Source organism: Macrotis lagotis, chromosome 1, assembly GCF_037893015.1.
Source record: "Macrotis lagotis isolate mMagLag1 chromosome 1, bilby.v1.9.chrom.fasta, whole genome shotgun sequence".
Classification (NCBI taxonomy): Eukaryota; Metazoa; Chordata; class Mammalia; order Peramelemorphia; family Peramelidae; genus Macrotis; species Macrotis lagotis.
The window spans coordinates 681,436,187-681,459,793 of record NC_133658.1 but is presented as its reverse complement, the minus strand read 5'-3'; the positions used below and the strand labels follow the sequence as shown (position 1 = coordinate 681,459,793).

General features: G+C 35.1%; 1 protein-coding gene across 4 annotated transcripts in view; it reads right to left on the bottom strand.

The window, feature by feature from the left end:
- Positions 1 to 23,607, bottom strand: part of ZNF385B (zinc finger protein 385B) — a 483,339-nt gene that overhangs the window by 308,739 nt on the left and 150,993 nt on the right. The window contains exon 1 of one of the 4 annotated variants that reach the window (XM_074215580.1): positions 22,197 to 22,638. The exons of the other annotated variants lie outside the window; for them this stretch is intronic. Within the exon in view, the coding sequence (XP_074071681.1) occupies positions 22,197 to 22,221 (25 nt within the window). The 5' untranslated portion in view covers positions 22,222 to 22,638. Of the gene's footprint in view, positions 1 to 22,196; positions 22,639 to 23,607 lie in introns of those variants that run through there. 4 annotated transcript variants of the gene reach the window in all.

Genomic DNA, 23,607 nt, shown 5'->3' with positions numbered 1-23,607 from the left:
TGAGAAGGCAGTATTGTCTTAGAATAAGAAAAACCTGGAACTGTTTTGCTTTTCCTACTTATCCAAAAGACCCTAGTGACAAGCAATTTCTCAGAGACTCAGTTTCTTTATCTGAAAAATGTATGTAATAATATCTTGAAAAATCTACCTCATAGGGTCATTAGATTGACATATATGAAGTACTATATAAATGTTATTTTAAAATATTCTCATCTTTATAAAATTTGGGTTTATAAATTTTATTGATACATTTGGTTGATTTTGACAATTGCTCCTTCCACTTTCATACTCAATAAATTTTCCTTTGTAACAAAGAATTAGAATTTCTTAAATAGTTCTCAAGACCAATTTGATATAATGACTTTATCTGGTAGCATATGCAATAGTCCACATCTTGAACTTTCCACCACACTTCTGATATGCACATAATATTAGTTAACATTTGTTTTTGGTGGTTTCAGGTTTGCAAAGTACTTTATGCATATTATCTCATAGTCCTCACAACAGTTAAACCCTAGATGCCTATTTTACAGATGATGAAATTGAGGCAAAGAAATTTGAAGTGGCATGTCTAGGGTTATTCAGTGCATGAAGTAAGATAATAATTCAGATGTGACTCCAAGTCCAATACTCCATTTACTAATTAACCTTAACCTGTAATTACAGAAAGGTTAATTTTTCTCTTCTCTTTTTTATAGGACTGAATTTGACCATTTTAATTACATTTCTGTTTTATTTTTCTTTCTATTTATGCTGCTACAGTTCTTATATCTATTGTTTTCCCGTACTTCACTTTGCAGTAGTCCATATGTCTTCATGGGTTTTTCTGAAATGTTCAGTCATTTCTTAAGGTGAAATATTACATTATACTCATGTTTCACAATTTGTTTAGCCTTTCTCCACTGCAAGGACACTCACTTTACTTTTAGTTCTTTGCTTCTATGAATTAGATTATATGCATGTTCCTTTATTTTTTTAAAATTTTTTTAGGCAATGAGGTTAAATGATTTGCCCAAGGTCACACAGCTAGGCAATTATTAAATGTCTGAAGCCACATTTGAACTCAGGTCAAATGACCCTAAGGCTGGTACTCTATCCACTGTGCCACCTAGCTGCACCACTATACACATTTCTTTAACCTGAGATATCATATATAGATATTTTAGTCACTTTTCCCACAAAATCCCTGTTATTTAGAAATTGATGGGGCTATGGTTGAAAAAACACTGAATTTGAAAGCATGGATCATGCAAAGGATAAAGAAGAAGGAGATTCTATGTTGGAAAATATTTTCCCCATCTTATATAAAAGAAATAGCAAATACATGAAAATAAAATGAAACACCAACAGTTGACTGTGTGTCCCTTAAGAGCTGCTTATTTAGAGTAAAACAGGCTACATTTTTCATATTCAGTTTGATCTCCCTAAGTGTACATGTATCTCAGTGAGTATAAGATACATCCAAAAAAGAAAGAGTCAATGAGTCATTACTAACTGAACTCACTAGTTCTGAACTCATTTGATCTATCTTATAGGACATCAGCATTCAATTGAATAAGCATATATAAATATCTTATTTTATACAAGTAGTGTGAGAGTTGCAGGAGGTATGAGACAAAAATAGACCAAACTCTGTCCTCAAGGAGTTTACATTCTCCCATCAAAAATTAAATTTTACCAATATATGTTATTCTATTAGGTAAGAAAAACATGCATTCAAATAAAATACAAAATTTCTAGCTAGGAAATGCTGTGGATAAAGCATTTGTCCTGGAATTAGGAAGTCATAAAGACTCATCTTCCTAAGTTTGAATCTAGCCTCAAACACTTACTTATAAGCACTGTGTCCCTGAGCAAGTTGCTTAACCCTGGTTTGCCTCAGTTTCCTCATTTTATAAAATGAGTTAGAGAAGGAAATGGCAAAACAATACTAAAGGGGATCACCAAGAATAGGACAAGATCAAAAATTACTGAACAACAATGAAAACGCCGACAAAATAAATACACAGGAATTTTATGGGTGTAGAGACAACTAATTATTGCCAAGTCAGGTAAGACCTTGAATAATATGACTTTTTGAGCTAAAACTTGAAGGGAAAAAGGTATTATAAGTGGTAGAAATGATGAGGAAAAGTCTTTCAGGCAAGTGGGACAACCAGTACAAAGAAAAGGAATGCACTATTTGGAAGGGAAGCACTGAAACTAAGTTGATGGGGTTTGATGATTTCAAAACCAAGTTAAATTTGTTCTTTTTGTAACATGTGCAAACACATACACAACATAGACTTTTGCATATATTTATATCATCATCATCATCATCATTCTTATCTCCATAATAATCTACTGTTGCTTTCGTTTGTCTTTTGTTCTCCAAAATCATGACATTAGGAAGTTGTTGCCATGAAGTGAACTTGAGGGGGTGGGGAGGGCGGTCGGGCTGTGCTAGGTCTCACTTTCTTCTGCATATATGTACAGGAATAAAGTCTTGAGGTCAAAAGATATGGATATTTTTGTCACCTTTATTTTTCATGAAGTCCCAATTGTTTTTCAGAACCATTGGTACTATGTTTGAAGAACAATGACATAGATCTATTTCTATAAGAACAAAGAAACCTTCTATCTCTCCTTCATCACAAGCAGCCATTTCACAAATTGAGGCCATTATGCAGATAAGGATGATAGTGAAGATGATAAAAGTTTATTTTATGTAGTACTTTAATATTTTTTCAAAGCACTTTATGCACATTAAATCAACAGACTCTCAAAAACTACTCAGTGAGGAAGAGCCCGAAGATATTGTCAGCTGCATTTTCCTCTTGAGAAAACTGAGGTACAGAGATTGCAAATATCTAAAACCAGAATTTGAACCCTGACTCCAAGTCTAGAAGTCTAGCTATCCTAGTTCACTGTGAGCCAATGGATCAGAATGGAGGCTAATGTGTGGATAATTGTGATTAATGAAGGAGGTTCACATTAAAAGACTAATCTACAAGGGTGACTAGGTGGCACAGTGGATAAAGCACCAGCCCTGGAGTCAGGAGTACCTGGGTTCAAATCCGGTCTCAGACACTTAATAATTACCCAGCTGTGTGGCCTTGGGCAAGCCACTTAACTCCATTGCCTTGAAAAATCTTAAAAAAATAGAGTAATCTACAGTACTTTAAGATTTACAAATTTTTTTTTTGCCTTTTGACAACCCTGTGAGATGGATAGAATATAAATTATTATCTTGAATCTTTTCTACCACCCCTGACCCCAACCATTTGCTATTGTTCAGTCTGTGTCTAAATCTCCATGTCATCATTTGGGGTCTTCTTGGCAAAGAGACTGGAGGAGCTTATCATTTCCGTCTCCAGCTCATGAAGAAACCCAAGTGATTGCCTAAAGTCACATAGCTAGAGTCTGAGGCTGACAATGAAGTGGCGTCTCCATGATACTCTGAGCCACCTAGCTGCCCTTCCAATCCCCAACTAATTTTTTTTATCTACTCCCCTAACTTTGTGACTATAGGGACCTCCCAGAAAAAAAAAAATCCATCCATCTAGGGATTCAGAGAATAGCCTGGGGGCAGTGATAGCGTAACTGACTTATCCAGGGTCATATAGAAATTATATGTCAAAGTCAAGACTTGATCCCAAACCTTCTAAATTCTAAGACTGACTTTCTAGTAATGATTCCACTCTGTCTCCATTCCCATTTCATGGGTAACAACACTGAAAACTCTGGGAGATGAAGTGCTTTGCCCACTGTCACACAGCTACAGTCTCAGAACTTGAAAAGGAGCTGTATTCTTTTCAAAACGAATAAGAATGCTCTTGTAACACCCTGATACTGCCTAATCATCACAACAGAAAAAATGATAAGGTCGATAATGTTATACCCAGATCCAGTAGACAGCACATTTTTAAAAGTGCAGACTGACTAATTTAGCAAGATATTAAAAGACATTTCTGGGAAATTGTATAGTTAATCAATAGCCAGCTGATCCTGATACATTTGAGCCTACAATCCTACGAGCTAGAAGTTTGAACAGGAAACATTGAAATTGCTGCCATTTATGCTCAGTTGGGATTTTGAGGTTATTAAACAAAAAGAACAAGTTAAATTAACATTCACATTCTGCAATAAGTCCTTAGAAGTGAGGGAATTCATGGTAAAACTGCCATTCTATCCTTAAATCATCTCGTCATGAGTCTGTATTGCAGCCCAAAGGTAAGATCACCCAGTGTTATGTATTCCTCTGGCAGAGAACTAATATAGGAGATAAAAAAAAACCCTCTGTACAATAGGATGAGTTCAGTCAAGTACATGCAGCAGAATGAATTCTGAATGCTGTCACTTCTGTGGATTTAAGGCATGCCTTAATGTTATTTTAATGTGGCCTTTCAGTTGTTCTTTCTTTTTCTTCTCTTTAAAAATGAAATTGCGATTTATGTTGAGTTACTCTACTGACATCTTGCAGTTCCATCAGAGGAATCACATCCACTGAGGCCCCATGCTTTACCTGAAGATAGTGTAAAGGCAGCTGGAAATATTCTGCATGAGACACTTTGATAGACACTGGAGAGATTGGATCCAACCTATGTAGAGCTGTCAAAGTGCATGAGACACTTTGATAGACTTTGGAGAGACTGGATCTAACCCATGCTGATGTGTCAAGGTGCATGAGACACTTTGATAGACACTGGAGAGACTGGATCCAACTCAGGAGACTAAAGGGCAACAAGAAGTTGGGTGATCATATAGCAAACAAGTCTGATAGCTCCTGCTAAACATTTTTCTATTACCATCTTTCACTTATTAAGTGTTTGTTGATGAAAATAGTAGACATCAAGTGGCCTCATGACTTTTACTATGAGGAAGCTTCATATCAAGTTTCATTCCATCATTCCTTCTACCTCCCATATAATGTGCATGTACTGACTGATAATATTACTGAACTCACATTTACATTTTCAACCTAGAAAATTATTTTTTTAAAAAAGTAATAGAAGGGGCAGCTAGGTGGAGCAGTGGATAAAGCACCGGCCTTGGAGTCAGGAGTACCTGGGCTCAAATCCAGTCTCAAATATTTAACAATTACCTAGCTGTGTGGCCTTGGGAAAGCCACTTAACCCCATTTGCCTTGCAAAAAACCTAAAAAAAAGTAATAAAGCCAGGGAGTATACATAGAACCCCAAAGTCATGTTCATTGTGATAGTATACATAAGAGTTCCTGAGATATGCAATACATATTCAAATAATTTTACTTTAATTTAAAATGATTTTACATGTGAGCTGAAATCATGAAAAGGAAATACTATGCACAGTCAGTAGAATGTATCTCTGTTCTGATTAGAAGAAATAATACTAACAGTTCTAATTAAGTATAGAATTCATTTACTGACTCAAATCTATACTTGCAGTCAATAGTAGTATGCAGAATAATTTATAAAACTCTCCATCTTGCTAGGTAACTGCCCTCGGGTACCTAAAATTTTATGTCTATTAAAAAAAACCAATACAGATATACTAATTCACTTCACTTTCAGGATTTTATTTCAGGAACTTTGAGAAAATCTTTAAAAATATACTCTCTGTAATAGTTAAATGTTAGGCTCAGAATAATAACACTTCCTGTTAACTACTAGCTCTGTTTAAAAATACATAATTCAGTTTCTGATTACAAAAAAGATATTTATATAAGTATATTTATGTATTTCTTTCAGCTGTGTGCTTAACTTGAGAGGCAATGTTATAGAAAATAGTAAACCAGTAGTGGAGCCTGGGTTCAAATCCTGCCTCAGATACATACACAAGTAACACTGGGCAAGTCACTTGAACTCTCAGGGTTCCAGGCAACTTTCCAAGCCTCTAAGTCCCTGTAAAAGTGCTAACCTGAATTGGTTGAGAGTTTCCTCATTGGGTGGATTCATAGAGCCTGGAATCAGGAAAGCTCATCTTCCTAAATTCAAATCTGACCTCAGATACTTACTGTGTGACCCTATGAAAGTCATTTAAGCCTCTTTGCCTCAGTTTCCTCAGTTGTAAAAATGAGCTGGGGAAGGAATTGGCAAAACACTCCAGTATCTCTGCTAAGAAAACCCAAAATGGGATCATACGACTGAAAATGACTACTCAACAAGTTTTCTATAAAAGAGGAAATTGCACTAGATTATCTCTATTGTTTCTCCTAGTTAAAAATATATGAATCTATAAGCCTACAATCTTGTTTTTCACTCCAAGGTATTTCCAGGAACAACAATATCCAGCCAAGACTAAATTTTCTTAATCTTTGAGTTCAACTCAATACCTCTTTTATCATCACTCACTGTACTCTTAGCATCCAGGGCTGTCTACAGTTGTCCTGATTATATCTGGCCATTGGACCCTGAGGAGATGATTCTAGAGGAGAAAATGATGCTGGTGACAGCATAGGTATTCCCTCACTCAAATCCAACTCATATCATAGCATCACCTCCCTGATATCACGGTCTTCTTTGAAAATAAAGGACAAAGATCATCACTTTCTTTTTACACAAGAGGTATCTCTAATTACCTCTTTGGTGATTCGCTCTATTCCTTTCACTCCAGTCTCCTCCAAATCTGAGTCAATAAATATTCATTCATACATCTTCACTCACTCCTCCTCGGCAACTTTCTACGACATGATCAATTCTCCCCAATCTTTTGACTCATGTTCCTCATCTAGTTACTGCTCCATTTCATCTCTTCATTATTTAATATATGGAAATGCTCAAAGTCTCTTCTTGATCATCACTTTGCCTTCAACCTCTTACAACATGACTTCTTCTTTTACAACTCTTCTGCACCTAATTAAAAGTTTGTCAATGACATCACTTTCAAAATTCTCTAGTTTTTGGTGGTGTTGTTCAATTCTCATCCTCCTTGACTTTTCTTAACATTGTGTCTATTTAACCATCCTTCCTTGAGATATACTTTTGGAGATACCACACTCCCCCATTTTTCTTCCTTCCTTCTGCCCTTCTTTAGCACTTTGTTGTCTTCTGATCTTAAAAGTTACATACTCCAAGTTCCTCATATTAGGCCTTTCCTCTATATTTTCCTCCTTGACAGTCTCATTCACTCCTGAGGCTTTAACAATCACTGCCATATAGATGATCCTCAAATCAGTATTTTTACTTCTCTATTAAGCTTCAGACTCACAACTCCATCTACAGAAAACATACAGGTCACACGGGATAGACACAAAAATGAGGAATGATCCTGTAATAATACAATTGATAGTATTAAGACTCAGGTAATCTGAGGCTTGGTAAGAAAGACCTAGGACACCAAAAATTTAGGTGGAGGCGGGAATTAAGATGGGGCTTATATTTGCAAAAGTTACAAAGAAAGAATGAGTAGGATCCTCCAGAGTAAAATTTAAGAGGGCAAATCAATTCAAAAGGGAATATAAAATTTGGAATTCAAAAAATAATTTTAAAATGTTAAAAATGTTTTAACATGTAATTGGGGGAAATAGCTATTATCAAAAAGGGAAAAAATTAAAATTAACTTTTTTTAAAAACAGGAGATTTTTAAAAATAAATTTCAGTAGACAAAAAGAGAAATAATTCTGCAATGGGAGGACTAGTAAAGGAGAGTCAATTCTTGTTTTTTTTGTCTTTTTTTTTTTGGTTTTTGCAAGGCAAATGGGGTTAAGTGGCTTGCCCAAGGCCACACAACTAGGTAATTATTAAGTGTCTGAGGCCAGATTTGAACCCAGGTACTCCTCACTCCAGGGCTGGTGCTTTATCCACTGCACCACCTAGCCGCCCCTCAGGAGGGTCAATTCTTAAAGGTTACTCAATATGCTCTGCCTGCTGTTGCTACTGCTACAACTTCTCCGTTAGCCTAATCAATACCCTGCTTCTCAAGAGACCAGTTTCTTTTTGAGATGTCATAGGACCTGCTATCAAAGGAAAGAAGAGGAGAAGACTCCATTCCAGAAGAAGCCTTGCCTAGAAGGTCACGTACTACTTGACCGAATCAGGTGGGAAGAAGGGTATCTTGCCTACTGTATCTGTTCCAACTGAAGAGAATCAAGCATATCTTAAGGCTGGAAGGAAGAAGAGGCTTGAAGGGTTGGAGTCTGCCTTAAGTATTTCATATCCATGGAGTTCCTACTCATTGGACAACTAAAAAAATGATAAGAATTACCAGGAAGCAGGCAGATGATGTCTATGACTACTATAAAGTGGGAAAGCAGAAAACTAAAGATTTCTCTGACATACAACTCTCAGGGGGTTACACAATTCTATCATTAGAAGAAACTCATCAACCAAATTAGCTCTTTTTAATGTACAGAAAATGGAAGCAAGAATAAGAAATAGGAAAGAAGATGAAAAATAACATCAAAAATACTAAAACTATCCAATAAAGAGATTATACTATCAAAGGAAAGTAAGGACAACAAAAATGCTTTTGTTTTTATTGTACTTTTTTGTGAGACAACTACATAGTGCAATGGATATGGTGTCAGGAAAACTCATGTTCCTGAGTTCAAATCTGGCCTCAGTCACTTACCAGGTATATGACCCTAGACAAGTCACTTAACCTTGTTTGCCTTAGTTTCCTCATCTATAAAATGACCTGGAGAAGGAATTGTCAAATTACTCTCATTTCTTTGCCAAGGAAGTCCCAAAATGGGGTCAACAAGAATTGGACATGACTAAAACAATCGAATAACAAAATAATTTTGTTTTGTAAAAAAAGTGGGGGGGTAGGGAATAGGGACTTTATTTGGGATGGATGGAATGATAGAGAGAAGGAAGAACTACACCATTCTTATTTTTATTTCCCACCTGGGAAGGTGGATGACTTCAGCACTGAAAATAACAGAACTTAAGGGGCCAAAAGAAAATCGACACTAACCTAAGAGAAGTAAGGAGAAACCAGGAAAGCAACTTAGTAGCCCTTGAATTCATTGGTTTCCCAGCCCAAATCAAACTTATCCTTAGGTACTGATTGCTAAACATTTGGAAAATAGTGGAAATGAGAAAGCTATCACAAACTTAGGGAAGAAAATTCCAATTGCCCCCAAAGAAAAGAGAACATAGCTTTAAACTATAGATCAGTAAGTTTGTCTTCCATTCCTGGGAGAAATTCTAGGCCAGTACATTAAAAAGAGGGTTGGTGAACATCTCACTTTACTGCAATTAAAGACCATTGTCCTCAGACATCATACTGGGAAACAACTCCTGTGGACATGTAATCTGGCAATTGATTCTAAAGGAGTCATAATAATGGCTACTGGAAACCCAGCAAGTTCTTACCATCATATTCTCTGGTGTTGTCAAATAAAAAACTGATACTATTTTTTCAATGAACATGACATTAAACAACAAGTATTAAGACCTGTTTTGCTGTTGCAACTAAAGGAACCCATCTAATTTGTAGGTGAAGCTTTCTTTTGTCGTTAATTAGAATATGAGCTACTACAGAGTGGAGACTGTCCTCCTTTTCTATTTGTAAAATAGTACTGAGTACAGTGCTTGGCACATAATAAGTCCTCAATAAATGATTAATTAATTTTGAAATGGAAGCAAAGAGTAAAAAAAAAAAAAACCCAGCAAGATTTTATCAAGAAGAGGCTATAGGGGTGGCTAGGTAGCACAGTGGATAGAGCACTGGCCTTGGAGTCAGGAGTACCTGAGTTCAAATCCAGCCTCAGACACTTAATAATTACCTAGCTGTGTGGCCTTGGGCAAGCCATTTAACCCCATTGTCTTGAAAAAAACTAAAAAAAAAAAAAGGCTATAAAAGAGGCTATAAACTAACCTCATTTTCCTTTTTGGTTGAGTTACTAAATTGGGAGATGGGAAAAATGCTGAAAAAATCTAGTTTATCTGGCTTTTTTTTGTTATTGTGAACTTAAGACCCTGGGCAAGTCACTTAACTTAGTTTCCTCATCTGTAAAATGACCTGGAGAAGGAACTGTCAAATTACTCTCATTTCTTTGCCAAGAAAGTCCCCAAATGGGGTCAACAAACATTTCTATATATTATAAAGAACAAGAAGGATTCTATTAGAGTTTATTTTTAATAAATTAATGAAAAAGTATTTAAATATGTGCTAAACAATATGCTATATACATATACATACCCATATATATGTTATATATAAAGCTCCTTATGCATATGACTTATAAAATTACTATTTATATACTAATTTTATTATACATTTAATACATATTATAATAGTTATATATATATATGTGTGTATATCTCTAACTTTTGGAACAGTGTCTGTGTGTGTGTGTGTGTGTGTGTGTGTGTGTGTGTGTGCAAATTTGAGAAAATAGTGTCAAACTATTTTGGTTGTATTCCTTTGTGCTTTTTGTTTTCTATACATCTTAAAATAATTGATACCTCTTCCAGAAAAGATCTTAATATAACAATAAGATGGAATAAGAGCTGGCTCAATGGTCAGACTCAAAGATTAATTATTAAAGCTTTAATATCATCATGGAAGGAAGTTTTCAGGGAGTATCCCAGAAATTTATACTTAGTTCCATGAATTTAATATTTTTAATGTCTTGGATAAAGGCTTAGAGGACATGAAAATCAGATCTATAGATGTCACAAAGCCAGAAGGGAGAAAAAGCACACTGATTGATCCACCAAATTTTGAGAGATTAGCATAATGAGCTTAATCTTTATGAGGAGAGCTTCAATAGGGATAAATATAAAATCTTACTTGGGTACAAAAAAATTCAGTTTCACAAGTACAAGATGGGGAAATCTTGATTAGAAAGAAATTTGTGTGAAAAAGATTGGGATTCAGTTGACTCCAAGCTTGATGAGTTAGTGGTGTGAGAGATGTGGCAGCCAAAAAAAAAAAAAAAAAAAAGAAGCTGATTCAATCGCAAGCTGCTTTAAGAAGAGCATAGTTTTAGAGAATCTCTACTCTGCTCTAGACAGACCTCATCTGGGAAACTGTGTTTAGTTATGGGTATCATAGTTTGAAATAACAGTAATAAGGAGAAGAGTCTCCAGAGGAAGGCATCTGGCATGGGGATGGGTTCTGAATCCATGTCACATGAGGATCATCTGAATAAATAGGGGATGCTTAACTTGAATAAGAAAAGAATAGGTGCAAATAGGTGTGGTGATGTTAGTTATTTTCAAGTATTTGATAGAGTCTAATGTAGAGGAAGACTTAAATTTACGTTTTATGTAGTTTGAGTTTTGCCCTCCCTTTCAGAACTCAGAGCAATGAGTAAAAGTTGCAAAGTTAACAATTTGAGGTTGAATGTAAAAGGAAAAAAAAATCTTCCTAACAATCACAGTGATCCAAAAGTAGAATAGGTCATCTTAAAAGTGGTAGAAGGAACATTCTTGGTTGATCTTCAAACAGAGACTGGATGACCCTTTGTCAGGTGTGGTGTATTGTAGATTCCTTTGGAATATCAGTTGAACTAGCTGGTCCCTGGAGTTCATTCCATCTCTCAAAAAGAATTATGTGACTCTGTTGAAAGAAGACAAAATTTCTCAAATCTTATTTTGTTTACATTTTCTCTGCCAAAGAGAATGAATGTTATCTGGGAAGGAGAGAAACAAAATGAATATTAGGAATTTAAAAGTCAATAATAAATTGGCATATAGTAAGAGAACACCTAGATGGTCTTTATTATTTTTAAGCCACCACATCTACGGATTGAAAAGTTGTATACTACTATGACTTTGAGTCTTTATAGACAATCTTTGAAAGTATATGAAAAAATAGAAGAAATTTCACAAGAGAAAATTCTAGAGAACTTTTCAGAACCAGAGAAAGTTAAAAAAAATTAAAAATAGAATGACTAGAAGTATAAAATCACAAGTCAATGAATGGGTTTGACTTTGCTTTCTCGCCAAATTCCAGAATGTATTAGTAAAAGGATGATTAATGAATAGTTAGAAAGGGAAAGGAGTAGTCATAAAAAGCTAGCTTGATTTCATCAAGATTACACAATGCCAAATTCTCCCATTTCCTTTTTTTGACAATATTTCAAAGTTTCTCAAGCTATTTCTTTGAGTGAGAACACTACACACTCACTCTCCTATATTTTATTTAAACATCAGCGTTATCTTTAACTCTTCCCCCCCCCTTGAATATAATATTTAATCAATTAACTAAATACTGTTGGATCACGGTTAGGAAAGAGTTTACATTTAAATACCGAAAGACATTTCAGTTTAGTTCACTAGTTTTTCAATTGCATTTGATTCTGGGCCCCATTTGAAGATTTTTGGGCAAAGATTCTGGACTGATACACCATTTCTTTTTCCAACTCATTTTGCAGATGAAGTACAAGGCAAACAGGGTAAAGGACTTGCCAAGGGTCATACAACTAGTGTCTGATACCAGGTTTTAACTCACAGATGAGCCTTCTTGATTTCAAGCCCAGTTGTCTAGTCATTTTGCTGCTACCCTAGCTGCCCACCATATAATGCATAAGGTCCCTCAAATGTATTTGTAAAAAACATGTTGATTTACATATACTCTTGCAAGTATACTATGTCAATAGTACAGTGGAGCATGGGGTGGATAGAAGAAATACTAATTCTTATATCTGTCCATAGTATTACAGCCACCACAGGAATGGAAAACCATTACAGACTAGACCAGGATTATGCCAAACTATTATCAGAAGCAAGATAGGTAGCACTGTGGATAGAACACTGTACCTGGATTTGGAAAGAACTAAATTCATATGTATCTTCAGACACTCACTAACTGTGTGACCTTGGGTAAGCCACCTAAGTTTATTTTCTGCCTCATATTTAAAATGAGGATTACAATAACACCAATATCCTGGGGTTGCTGTGAGGATAAAATGAGATAATATATTCTTGAAATTCTTTGCAAAATTTAAATCACTATGTAAATGCTAACTCTGATGACTAAGATCATTTCCTTTTTTTTTGATAGGTTGCTAAACTAGTAAAATCAGGGGAATACTGTGGTTATAATTTAACTATATTTTAATAAAGCTTTTGATAAAGTACCAAATTCTGTCCTGGTGAAATTCAATTAAATGTTATCAGGGACGTTGAAAGGTCAAACTTAAAGGACTATATTAATGGGTTGATACCATTGGAAGGAGCTCTCTGTTTTAGTGACCAAATAACACTATATGAAGGAATGTAGGACATTAATCTATAGTTGGAAAGTACCTCAGAAGTAATCTAGTACAACCCACTCATTTTAATGATGAGGTAGATGGGAGCCATTGAATTTAAGTCATCTGCCAAGGCCCCACAGGAAATGAGTGGCAGTCAGAATTATGAATCTGAGGTCAATGCTTCAAATTCAGCACACTTTCCAACTGCTCTAGGATACCTCCATTCCCCACCCCCCATCACAAATGATACAATTATCACATTTGCTAATGATACACTGGATGATAGTTTGTATTCCAAAAGAGTCTAATAGTTTAGAGCATCAACTTTTATATAATCATATGAAATTTTATAGAAAGTCTTGTAGTTGGATCAAAAAAACTACTTCCCATGTACAAGAGGGAGAAGTGTGATTAGATATCAATTCCTCTGGAAAAATAACTAGATGTTTTATTGGATTATACCACTTATATGAGTCAATGGTGTGATTTGGCAATAAAACAGAATTAAAATGATCCTGTACTGCATTAAGAGAGTGATAGATACCAGGAATAAGGATTTACACTATACTGGTCAGACCATGTATGAATTGCTATTTTCAGTATGGAAGCTAGAGTTCAAAAAGAACATTGAAAAGATATCAAAAGTTGGAACCTAATATAGAAAAGGTCTATTGACATATGGAAGATCAATATATGGAACAATTAGCATGAAGAAAGGAAAATCATAGAGTGGTAAGGGAAGGGCTAGGGAATGATAGCTCTCCTCAAATATCAAAAGGATTCAAGTAGTTCTGTTTGAATTCAGATATTAGAATTAGAAAACAAATTAAGATTTGATGTCACGGGGAAATGTTTTTAATAGTTAGAGATGCCCCAAAGTAGAAGGGGCTGTCTCTAGAGATGATAAATTTCCCCATCTTAAAGTCATTAATTCAAAACTGGGTAACAACTTGTCAGGTAAATTGCAGCATGGACTGTGAATTGGACATACAAGGGACAAAATGGCATATAGAAAGATGAGTAGATTGAACAACAATTCTCTTCTAACTTGGAAATTCTGTCATTCTGTGAAGATAACCAACAAACTGAAGCACTGATGTGTGCATGTGTGTGTGCGTGAAAACAGAAAAGACACAGTTATCAGAACCAAGAAAAATTCCCTACCTTGATCTTGTCTAGAATTTTTGATGAGCATGTGCAAGGTTATGCTTAAAAATGGCAAATCTAGTAGAACAAGGGTAAACAACTATACTATAGAAGAATATGTAAAGGATTGATGTTTGAGTGACAGGGATAAGGGAGGGTTGATTTTGTTATTATTCAAGCTTTGTATCTCCTAGGAGACAATATCTCCAAACACTAAATTGCACAGTGCTCCGAATTATTTTATTAAGGTCTGAAAATGATTAAATTGAACATTCTCCTGAAAAAATATTATGTTAATCATCTGTGGCATGAGGAACCCCATATACAACTTTCCCTAGAAGGTCTAGGAGAACAAAAAAAAGAGACATAGGAAGATGGTTTTAATACCTGTTACATTTCTATTTTTACTAGCAGAAAAAAAGGAATCATAGTAGATCTCAAAATCTGCAATGTGTTTTCTTTATATATAGAAGAGGTAAAAGCATCCTGATCAATATTAAACTAGGAATTAGAGAAATATAGGTAAGAAAGAGAAATAGGTGGCAAGTCATTCTAAGAATTCTAATTAAGTGGGATAGCTGGCCTGGGGAGGAAAAAGTTTCCAAGTATTTACTACACAGGTGACCTGGGCCACTCCCTCCCCCCTCCCCCCCCCAAAAAAGTTTATAGACATTTATTATGCCAGAATAACCTAGACCCTAGAGATCCTTACTCTCAAACTCTTTGAGATGTTAAGATATTATGGTAGCTCTTCCATCCTCTCTTTTCTTATAGTCTCTGCCCCAGTAATAAGAATTACTTATAGAGACGAGGGAGTTTCCTACCGCCCCCCCCCCAAGCTCTTAATGGGTTGGCAGGAAGAGGATGACCTGTTCTGATTGATGGAATGGGAGAAGATGGTAATCTAAATGGATTTTTTTTCAGAGCAACATATTTACACATGATAAGTAAGTTATATAACACTCTCACCTGAAAATCCATCTTCCCTACTTCTCAGTCTTCCTTTTTATGGCATTGGTACCCCTTCCAAAGCATAACACCCTCATGTTGTCCAGAGGCAATCACTACACTGAGCCATCTAGATTTTTCTATCAGGTATAGATTTATGTTTCAAACTCCTTCCTTCCCACTCTAGCTCCCTTATTCTGTGTGCTAATTTCTGTTCTATGGTCCTATTCTCTTAGGTATCTCTTAGCTAATCTAAGAAATGAGTAATATTTTTCAGAAAGTTCATATCAGTCAAATAAGTAAATAGTCAATCAAGTCAGATTTGGGCATTGGTCTAAGTTTGGGGATTTAAAAAACAAAAAGAGAAAAGACAGTCTGCTCTGAAGGAACTCACAGTCTAATGGGAGGGGAGGAGGGGGGTGATATGCAAACACTGTACAAACAAGCTACATATACAAGGTAAATAGAAATATAAGTGTGTAAGGGAGGAACTAGAAGAAAGAGGGATTGGGAAAAAGCTCCCTATAAAAGGTAAGGAATACTTGAAGGAAGACAGGAAATTCAGGGGACAGGGATAAGAAGGAGAGAATTCTAGCTATGGAGAGAAAATACCCAAATCTGAGAGATGGCTATCTTGTTTGAAGAAGAATCAAGTGTCAACATCAAAAGATCCTAAAGTATATATGAGACCTGGGGGGGAGGGGGGCAGCGTGGAAGGTGTGGAAAAGACTTAAAGGGGCAGGGGTTAATTTATGAAGGGTTTTGAAGACCCTTTTAAGACTAATGGGTACAATTAGATTAATAGATTACTTTGAGGGAACATAATTATTTTAATATAGATATTCTGAATATAATACTTAACCCAAATGAGTGACTCTAAGGAAAAGCATTTCTAATGCCAAGACAAGCTGAATAGGAATGTCTTGGGGCATCTCATATCTCATATAAAGTAGCCATCCATTCATCTATTTTCATCTAACACCAGTCTTTTCCCAAAAGTCAAATGGTCATAGTAACACAGATTTAGAGATAGAATGGAGCCACAGAGATGATCTATCCCAATGCCCTCATTTATCTAATGATGAAAATAAGACACCAAGCGACTTGCCTAAAGTCATTCAACTACCATAGGATGCAAAGATTCTAATCCAAAATCCATCCCTCTTTTCCTGTATACCCTTGGAATAGGCCTCAAGGGAGAAAGATGATGCCATCACTTTGAATGTTTAAATCAACTACATCCCTTTTTGGCAGACCCAAAGTATCAAAAGTAGACATTTTGGGGTTTAGATAAGTGGATAAGGAGGTTTGCTTAGGTTCACTGATGGCAATAAAAGAAGTGAAGGGTCAAAGTAGATAGAGGTAAAGCTTCATTTATTTTCCAAATGATCCTTGTACTTTTGTTCTCTATAATACCAAGGACTGTTCACTACATATCAGGAGATATTGGAACAACTGCTCTCCAATAATAGAATCCATTTGGCATCCTCTTATTTCTCATATAATCTGACAGCTTCATTTCATGCATCTATGTTTTATCTAAAACAGTATTAAATGATTGTAATTTTGTCACTGTGGGCAATGCTTGTCACCAGTGCAGATCAAAAGACATTTCACTTGTGTCTGATTCTGTTACCCTATTTGGGGTTTTCTGGGCAAGGATACTGGAGTAGTTTGCCATTTCCTTCTTCAGCTTATAGATGAGGAAACTGAGGCAAAGAGGGTTAAGTGACTTCCCCAGGGTCACATGGGAATAAGTGTCTGAGGCTGGATTTGAACTCTTGCACTCTTCCTGACTCCAACCTCAGTACTCTATCCATTGTGTTATCTAGCTGCCCTCAGAGGGAGCTACTTGAGGTTAATAAAGGTGAAGTGGGTGTTTGTAATCATAGTTTGAAACAAGGTCAAAGACAGATTCTGAACCCAGTTATTTTCAATGGAAAGCCATTAACTGTATCCATGATGCCACCTTATCTCTGACTTACCATTTATAGCTCAGTTTATTCTATTAGAGGTAAAGCTTTCTAACAAATATACCTGCCTTCATTTTTTAACCTCCTTTCCATTTGTTTCATTCTTTCTCCTAGTGCTCACTTTTCTGAAACAGTATTTGCCAGACTGACAGGTCCTGATATCTATTATAATAATTGTACAGCCATAACTGAAGAAAATAAAGCATCACATCTAATTATGTGTCAATTGTAAAAATTTTTCAAAAATGAAGACCTAAATCTTTGCCTTTTAACCTAAAAATTCTGAGACAAAAACTGTTCTTGGGGAGAACACTGAACACAGAACATGCTACCACCCTCTCTAATCAAACACATTAAAGAAAATATACTGGTTTTAATATTATCTACTTAAAAATAGAGTTCTATCAGTGGAAGATTGGAGTAAGTAAGAATTATCATTACCATGGGGTCTGTGAATAAAATTCACATGTTGGTTACTAAATGTGTGAACAAACAATAATAAAAGATATTTTTATAATGAGGTAAAAACCCTGGAACAAATCTTAATTTGGATTAGAACTCTCCTAATATCAGAATCCCATGTGGGAGTTGGCAATTTGTTTATTAATTCAACATCAACTATCATAACTTTAAAAAATGGCAACACCCTTCCAAAGAAGAATAACTGAATCAGTAGATTAACATGAATAGCTCATACCTTATGAATTCTCCTTCAAAAATACTAGTAATTTTGATTTATGCAAGTTAGTGCTATTCCAATACAAGAAAGCAATTCACTCAGGTTTCTTGAGGCAAAGATTTCAAATTATATTAATTGATTGAAATTTGGCTGCTCTCATTGATCTATATTGGATGTTTTGCCAACCACAAACAAGTAGACGTAGTCAAGAATAACTAAAAAGTATAGCAGAAATGAGTACTGTCATGGAGATGGGAATAGAGTGATTTTCCAGGTGAGAAATTCTGCCAAATACCATAGTATATTTAGGAGAGTGATATCTAATCTCACTATAAAAAAAACTGAGGTGCAAAGCAGAGCAAGGAACCATACAGAATCAGCAAAAAGTTGGAAACAGTTAAGAGGGGAAAGAAAGGAAAAATAAAACAAGTTTTAAAAACTGAAATAACTAGATTATGAAGAACTGTTTATCACTAAGAGAGGAAGACAATGAAGTAAGCTTTTTCAGAAATCCTGAAGCTGATCCTTGGATATCATCTATTGCACTGTAGTTGCATTTCTGTTAAATATCTTTTATTAAGAAGATAAAGTTGATTTATTTACCATTTACTCATTGCTAAAAATCAATTAAATAGAGAGAAAGGAGATTTGGACTTCAAGTATCTGATCTAACTGAATAGAAGAACTAAGATTATACCTAAAAAATAGGGGAAAATAAAAGACTAAAAATGCATCTTCTTTGACAAAACACAGAAGAAAGTTTGTGAATTAACAAAATTTTAATTACTGACAAAACTGAAGAATGTCTCTCTTTTGGACTTAGTAAAATCTGGTGATTATTTCATCCATAGGAAACTTAACTCTCTTACTTGAAAATAGTATGACCTTTTTTTAAGAAAGAAAGAAAGAAGAGAAAAAGTAGTCTTTTTTTAAAAAGTCATAATATCACAGTCGAAAGGCATTGATCATGGAGAGAGATCTGAGTTCAATTTCTCACTGTGGTGCTTATGACTCCTTTAACATTGGGCTAGTTACTTAACCTACATGGGCCTCAGTATCCCCATCTATCAAATGAAGAGGGTGGGATGAGATGGTCTCTAGGGTCCCTTCCACTTCTAGATCTATGATCCTATGGAAAAAATTTCAAAGCAAGTCTCTACTTTCTCATCAAGCAGAGTCTAATGAACTTTAAAATATTAACACATCTATGTCATATGCTTTTAAGTTACCTATGAGTTCATTACAAATAATTCAAATTAATGATCTCATTTACACAAAGGAAAATTAAAAACACTGGACTTAGTTTTGTTTCCAGTAAAGCAACTACATTTTGAGTACCGAATTATTAGATTGCATAAAAATCTATATGATGATTAGTTATGCCAAAGAATAACTTGGACTCAATGGTTCCTTGGGCTAACAAAATAAGCAGAGTAGATAATGAATTATTGAGCATTTCTGTCTTGGCCTCATCTGATTTTTCCAAATATTAGTATAAATTACAAGCTGATATTACTAAGATTAGTAAGTATCAAATTATCTTTTACTTTCATGAACAATTTTTGTGGCTTATTTTCAAATGAAATAATAAGTCTCAGTGTTCGAAGACAGCTCTGAATTTTTAAGGTTAAAAACAGTTCAGCACTGTGATTCCAAGTTCTTTCAAGCAGGTACCTACTATCTCCCTTACCCACTGCTTCCTGATCCTCAAAGAAAGCAAGAGATCTAAAGGGTTTATTTGTAATTCAAATCTTTAAAACAAATATTTATTCTGACAATTAATAGAAGGAAGGTATTTGTGCTTTGTGATAACCTGAAGTTTAAAATGTAAGGATAAACTGAGGTATAATTCTCACTGTAGTGTCAAAAGAATAAAGCATTTCTCTGATAATTCTCATTGGCCAGAAATGTTTTCATATTTTTAAAGTGTACATCTACTTTAACAGTCTTTAATTGATTCAACAAATTAAAAACCTCCAAGTGACTAAAAATAAATAATGTAATGAAATCTCAAGATTTAAAGTGTCCCTTCTTTTTCTTTGTAGAGACTAGGAAAAAATAAGTATATATGAGTTCTTTTAGACAGATGAATCCACCTGAATAATCCATCATCTTCATGGAAAAAGAAGACCATACATGAATACTTAAAAAATATTCAAGTCATTAATTTTGATCACCTCCATTATAAAGCACACTAAAATTAATCAATATATTTGCATCAAATAGTAGTGTAATGACCCAAAGTCCTCAAAGGGAAAGCACCGCAGTATTACCACCAATTCAGCATTCATTTATATACTTAGATTCCTCATCACTAGCTGACAAGGGGAAAAATTAACGTAGTATTTCTATAACTATGACAGCTGAGAGCTTTCACTTTGCAAGTCAAAGAAATTATATATGGAATAAGCAACTAGTCTATGTTCAGTCTCTTTAATTGTAGTCTTTAACAGTCACTAGTCATCAAAGCTAAGGGAAATACAGCATGACAATATATTATGACACACTCATTTATGCATGGGTTATGGTAGGGGTGGGGAAAGAGATTGTATTTCTTCTTCACAGTGATGGAGAATCTAACACCAAACTAGTAAATAAAGGTGACAAAAATGTTTTCAGCACCAATAGAGGAGCTTCCTGCAAACATATTTCAAAAGTGTGGACAAACATTTCACATGCTTTGACTTCAACCCCTAGGCAACATTTTAAGAACCAACCAAATTGGCAAGTGTAATTCCCCTCCTTAATCTAGATTAAATAACATGAAAGAACTTTGGAGAAATAGCCAAAACATTCAGTTAGTAGACTAAGTTGAAAGTAAGGTCTCCTTTCTAAGTTCTAATTAAAGGGGATTTTCTTTCTTTTTTCTTTTCTTCTTTTCTTTTTCTTTTCTTTTTTGTTTTTTCTTTATCTCCAAGGGACACCTTAGTGGAAGCTATCGGCTCTGACAGAACACCGAAATCCTGGCAGTGAACCATAAATTGACCATTACCATAAAAAGGACTGCTAAATGAGAAACCATGTGCTCAGTATAAAACTAATTTCATGCTTTCAAAAGCACACAGTGGCTTCTAGCAAGATAGTGGCCCTGGGACTTGCAAAGACAGATTGGCTAACACAAATGGTTTGCTCCTGATGCAGTCTGCTTAGCCAAGCTTTACATGTACTGGCAGTAAATGGGAATTCTTGAATCTTCTGTCAAACAAATACACACTTATCTATAAGTTTAGACCCAAAAGCTATAAAACAGCTGCCTCATAAATAAATTTAGCAGGAAAAAAAAGCCAAGAGCTATGTGAGTTTCCAATCAAATAAAAATAGATTCCCACCCCCCAACAATCTCTCCATTTTAAACACTCTTAATAAGCATAATACAATTGTGAACATGCCACAATAACTGTCAACACCCTTTTCTTTAAAATATTTTTTGAGCACAGAAGAATTAGACTTCATTTAAAAGACATAAAGAACTTAGATGATGGCAACACTTAATAGAACAGAAGCTAACTTTCAGCTTGTCATCATTTAAGTGGTTTTTAGCTACAGGTAAAACTCTTCTTTATAGGTACCAGTACATTATGTAACAATAAGTTGGGCCTTTCTAAAAGTATGATGATTTAGTAATGTAACTTCCCAGGCTAATGTCAGCATCATATTTACATTAAAGAAAATAAAACTTGATGCACTTGAAATGTCTCATTTAATTAAACTATACTTATGCAGAAAGGCTTGCAATTCTATGCCTCTATCATAAAGAAAACCATCACTGGAAATAAATTACCAGAGATTGCCCAGTGTAAGACAGGTCATAACTTTTAATTATTAATAATGTCAAGCTTAACAAGATGATGACTCCAGTATGTAATCCATTTCATTTACTTTCTTAGTTTGTGATTACCAGAGGTTCCCTCTATATTTTTCTTGTCAAATACACTACAGATTGCATTCAATCTACAGCTTTTTAGATACCTGCAGCACATAATCATACTGCTAATTACCTACTTTCTATAATGATGGCAAATCACATAATATCAATGACTTATTCAAAAATATTTAAAATGCAAAGGAAGTCACCTACTGGTAAGATGTCCTCTGCAAATAGCTAGCAATGAAGGAACAGAAAGCTTAGCCCATACATTCATGGAGTTACTTTTTAAATAAAATCAAAAGAAATCACATATTCAGGGATTCACTTTTCCCCTTCTTCTCCATCCATGCAGCATGGTAAACACATGATGACCCTACAGAATTAACAAGGCGTATAAAAACATCTCAGACAGACATTTCAGGGCGAGTCATCCAAGTTTAACAATAATAATCATTTTTTAAAAATGCTCACCTCTACCAGGAAGTCCACTCCACATTATGGCAGCCCCCTTTCACCAGCTTAAATAGAAACCAAGTTGGCAAAACCAAACTTCCAGTATGTGACCAGTCTGATGCACAGTCCTTGCTACAGAGCTTTGGATTCAGCCCTGATCATCTGTGTGACAGTACAATGTTATATCAATGCAGCTTCAAACCTTCCCAGACACAGGCTTATTGCATCGCTCATTGAAAATCCTTTACACGCTGGCAACATTTTAGGGAAGGACAAGCACACTGAGTCATTTGTAAAGAAAGCAAAGCAATTTCAGCCCTATATCTTCGTGTGTACTGAAAGGCGGGAGCACTGTCAAGCTACAAGTCTGAGGTGGATTTATGCAGAGAAGCCGGCAACCTATGCCTTCATTATCAATGCATGAAATCAGCTACGGTGATCACATTCAAGCAAACCATCAAAAGGAGATGATTGTGAAAGGCTCCAAACACCTTCTCCCACCCCCCCACCCCACCAAGGAAGGATCCTCCAGCTAAAGTGTGAGAATGTTAAAAATAGCTCTGCCTTTTCAACAATGAGCAGGAGACAGAGAAGAAATCAGTAGTCGAGATTAGGAGGACTTATGATTGTAAAGGCTGCAAAAAAAAAAAATTAAAAAAAGCTGTAGATTACTGAGTCTTCTGTACAGACAAATGAAAGCAGCAGAGGCATTTACATTTATGATAATGGAAAGGAATCCATATATTTGACCACAGATAATCATTAAAGAGTATCTTGTGCACATTTTACTAAGTGCCTGTCTCTTCAAAATAAATTGCATTGATAATTGTTTTAAGTCTTAGGCAATGTAAACATGGATCAATATATATAGTCTTTCCTTGCAAACTAAGTTCTTGCACCAAAAGATTTCTGTAGCACAAAATAAATACAGGCAAGTAAGGAATGTGGAGATAGACTGAAGGGAAAGCAATTCCATTGCTCAGCCAATCCACAGATCTGTACCTTACATATTTACCTGCCCTCCACAGTGAAATAATTTACCCTTTATTTTTCTTTCTTTACTAAACTGTAAATGCATAATAGTATTCTTTATAATAGTGCTCTTTATAAAAGTACAAGATAGATCTATCCCTCTCCCCTAGAAAGCTGCAGTAGAAATGACCAAAGACTTTAATAAGATTATTGGTTTCATTGCATTAGACTACCACCTCCCATCCACAAACACACATACAAATATATCCCCCAAAATAATGTAAATTTTCTAATCAAATAATCACAAAGTTATAGGAATGAGGTTTTAATCAACTAGTATTTCCAAGAAAGGGTTTGTTTAAAGAACAGTATATATACTGCATTCTCAATGGGACTATCCATTCAGGATCTAATGTAGGGGGAGTCAATTTAGGGGAAGTCCTCAGTATATATTGTC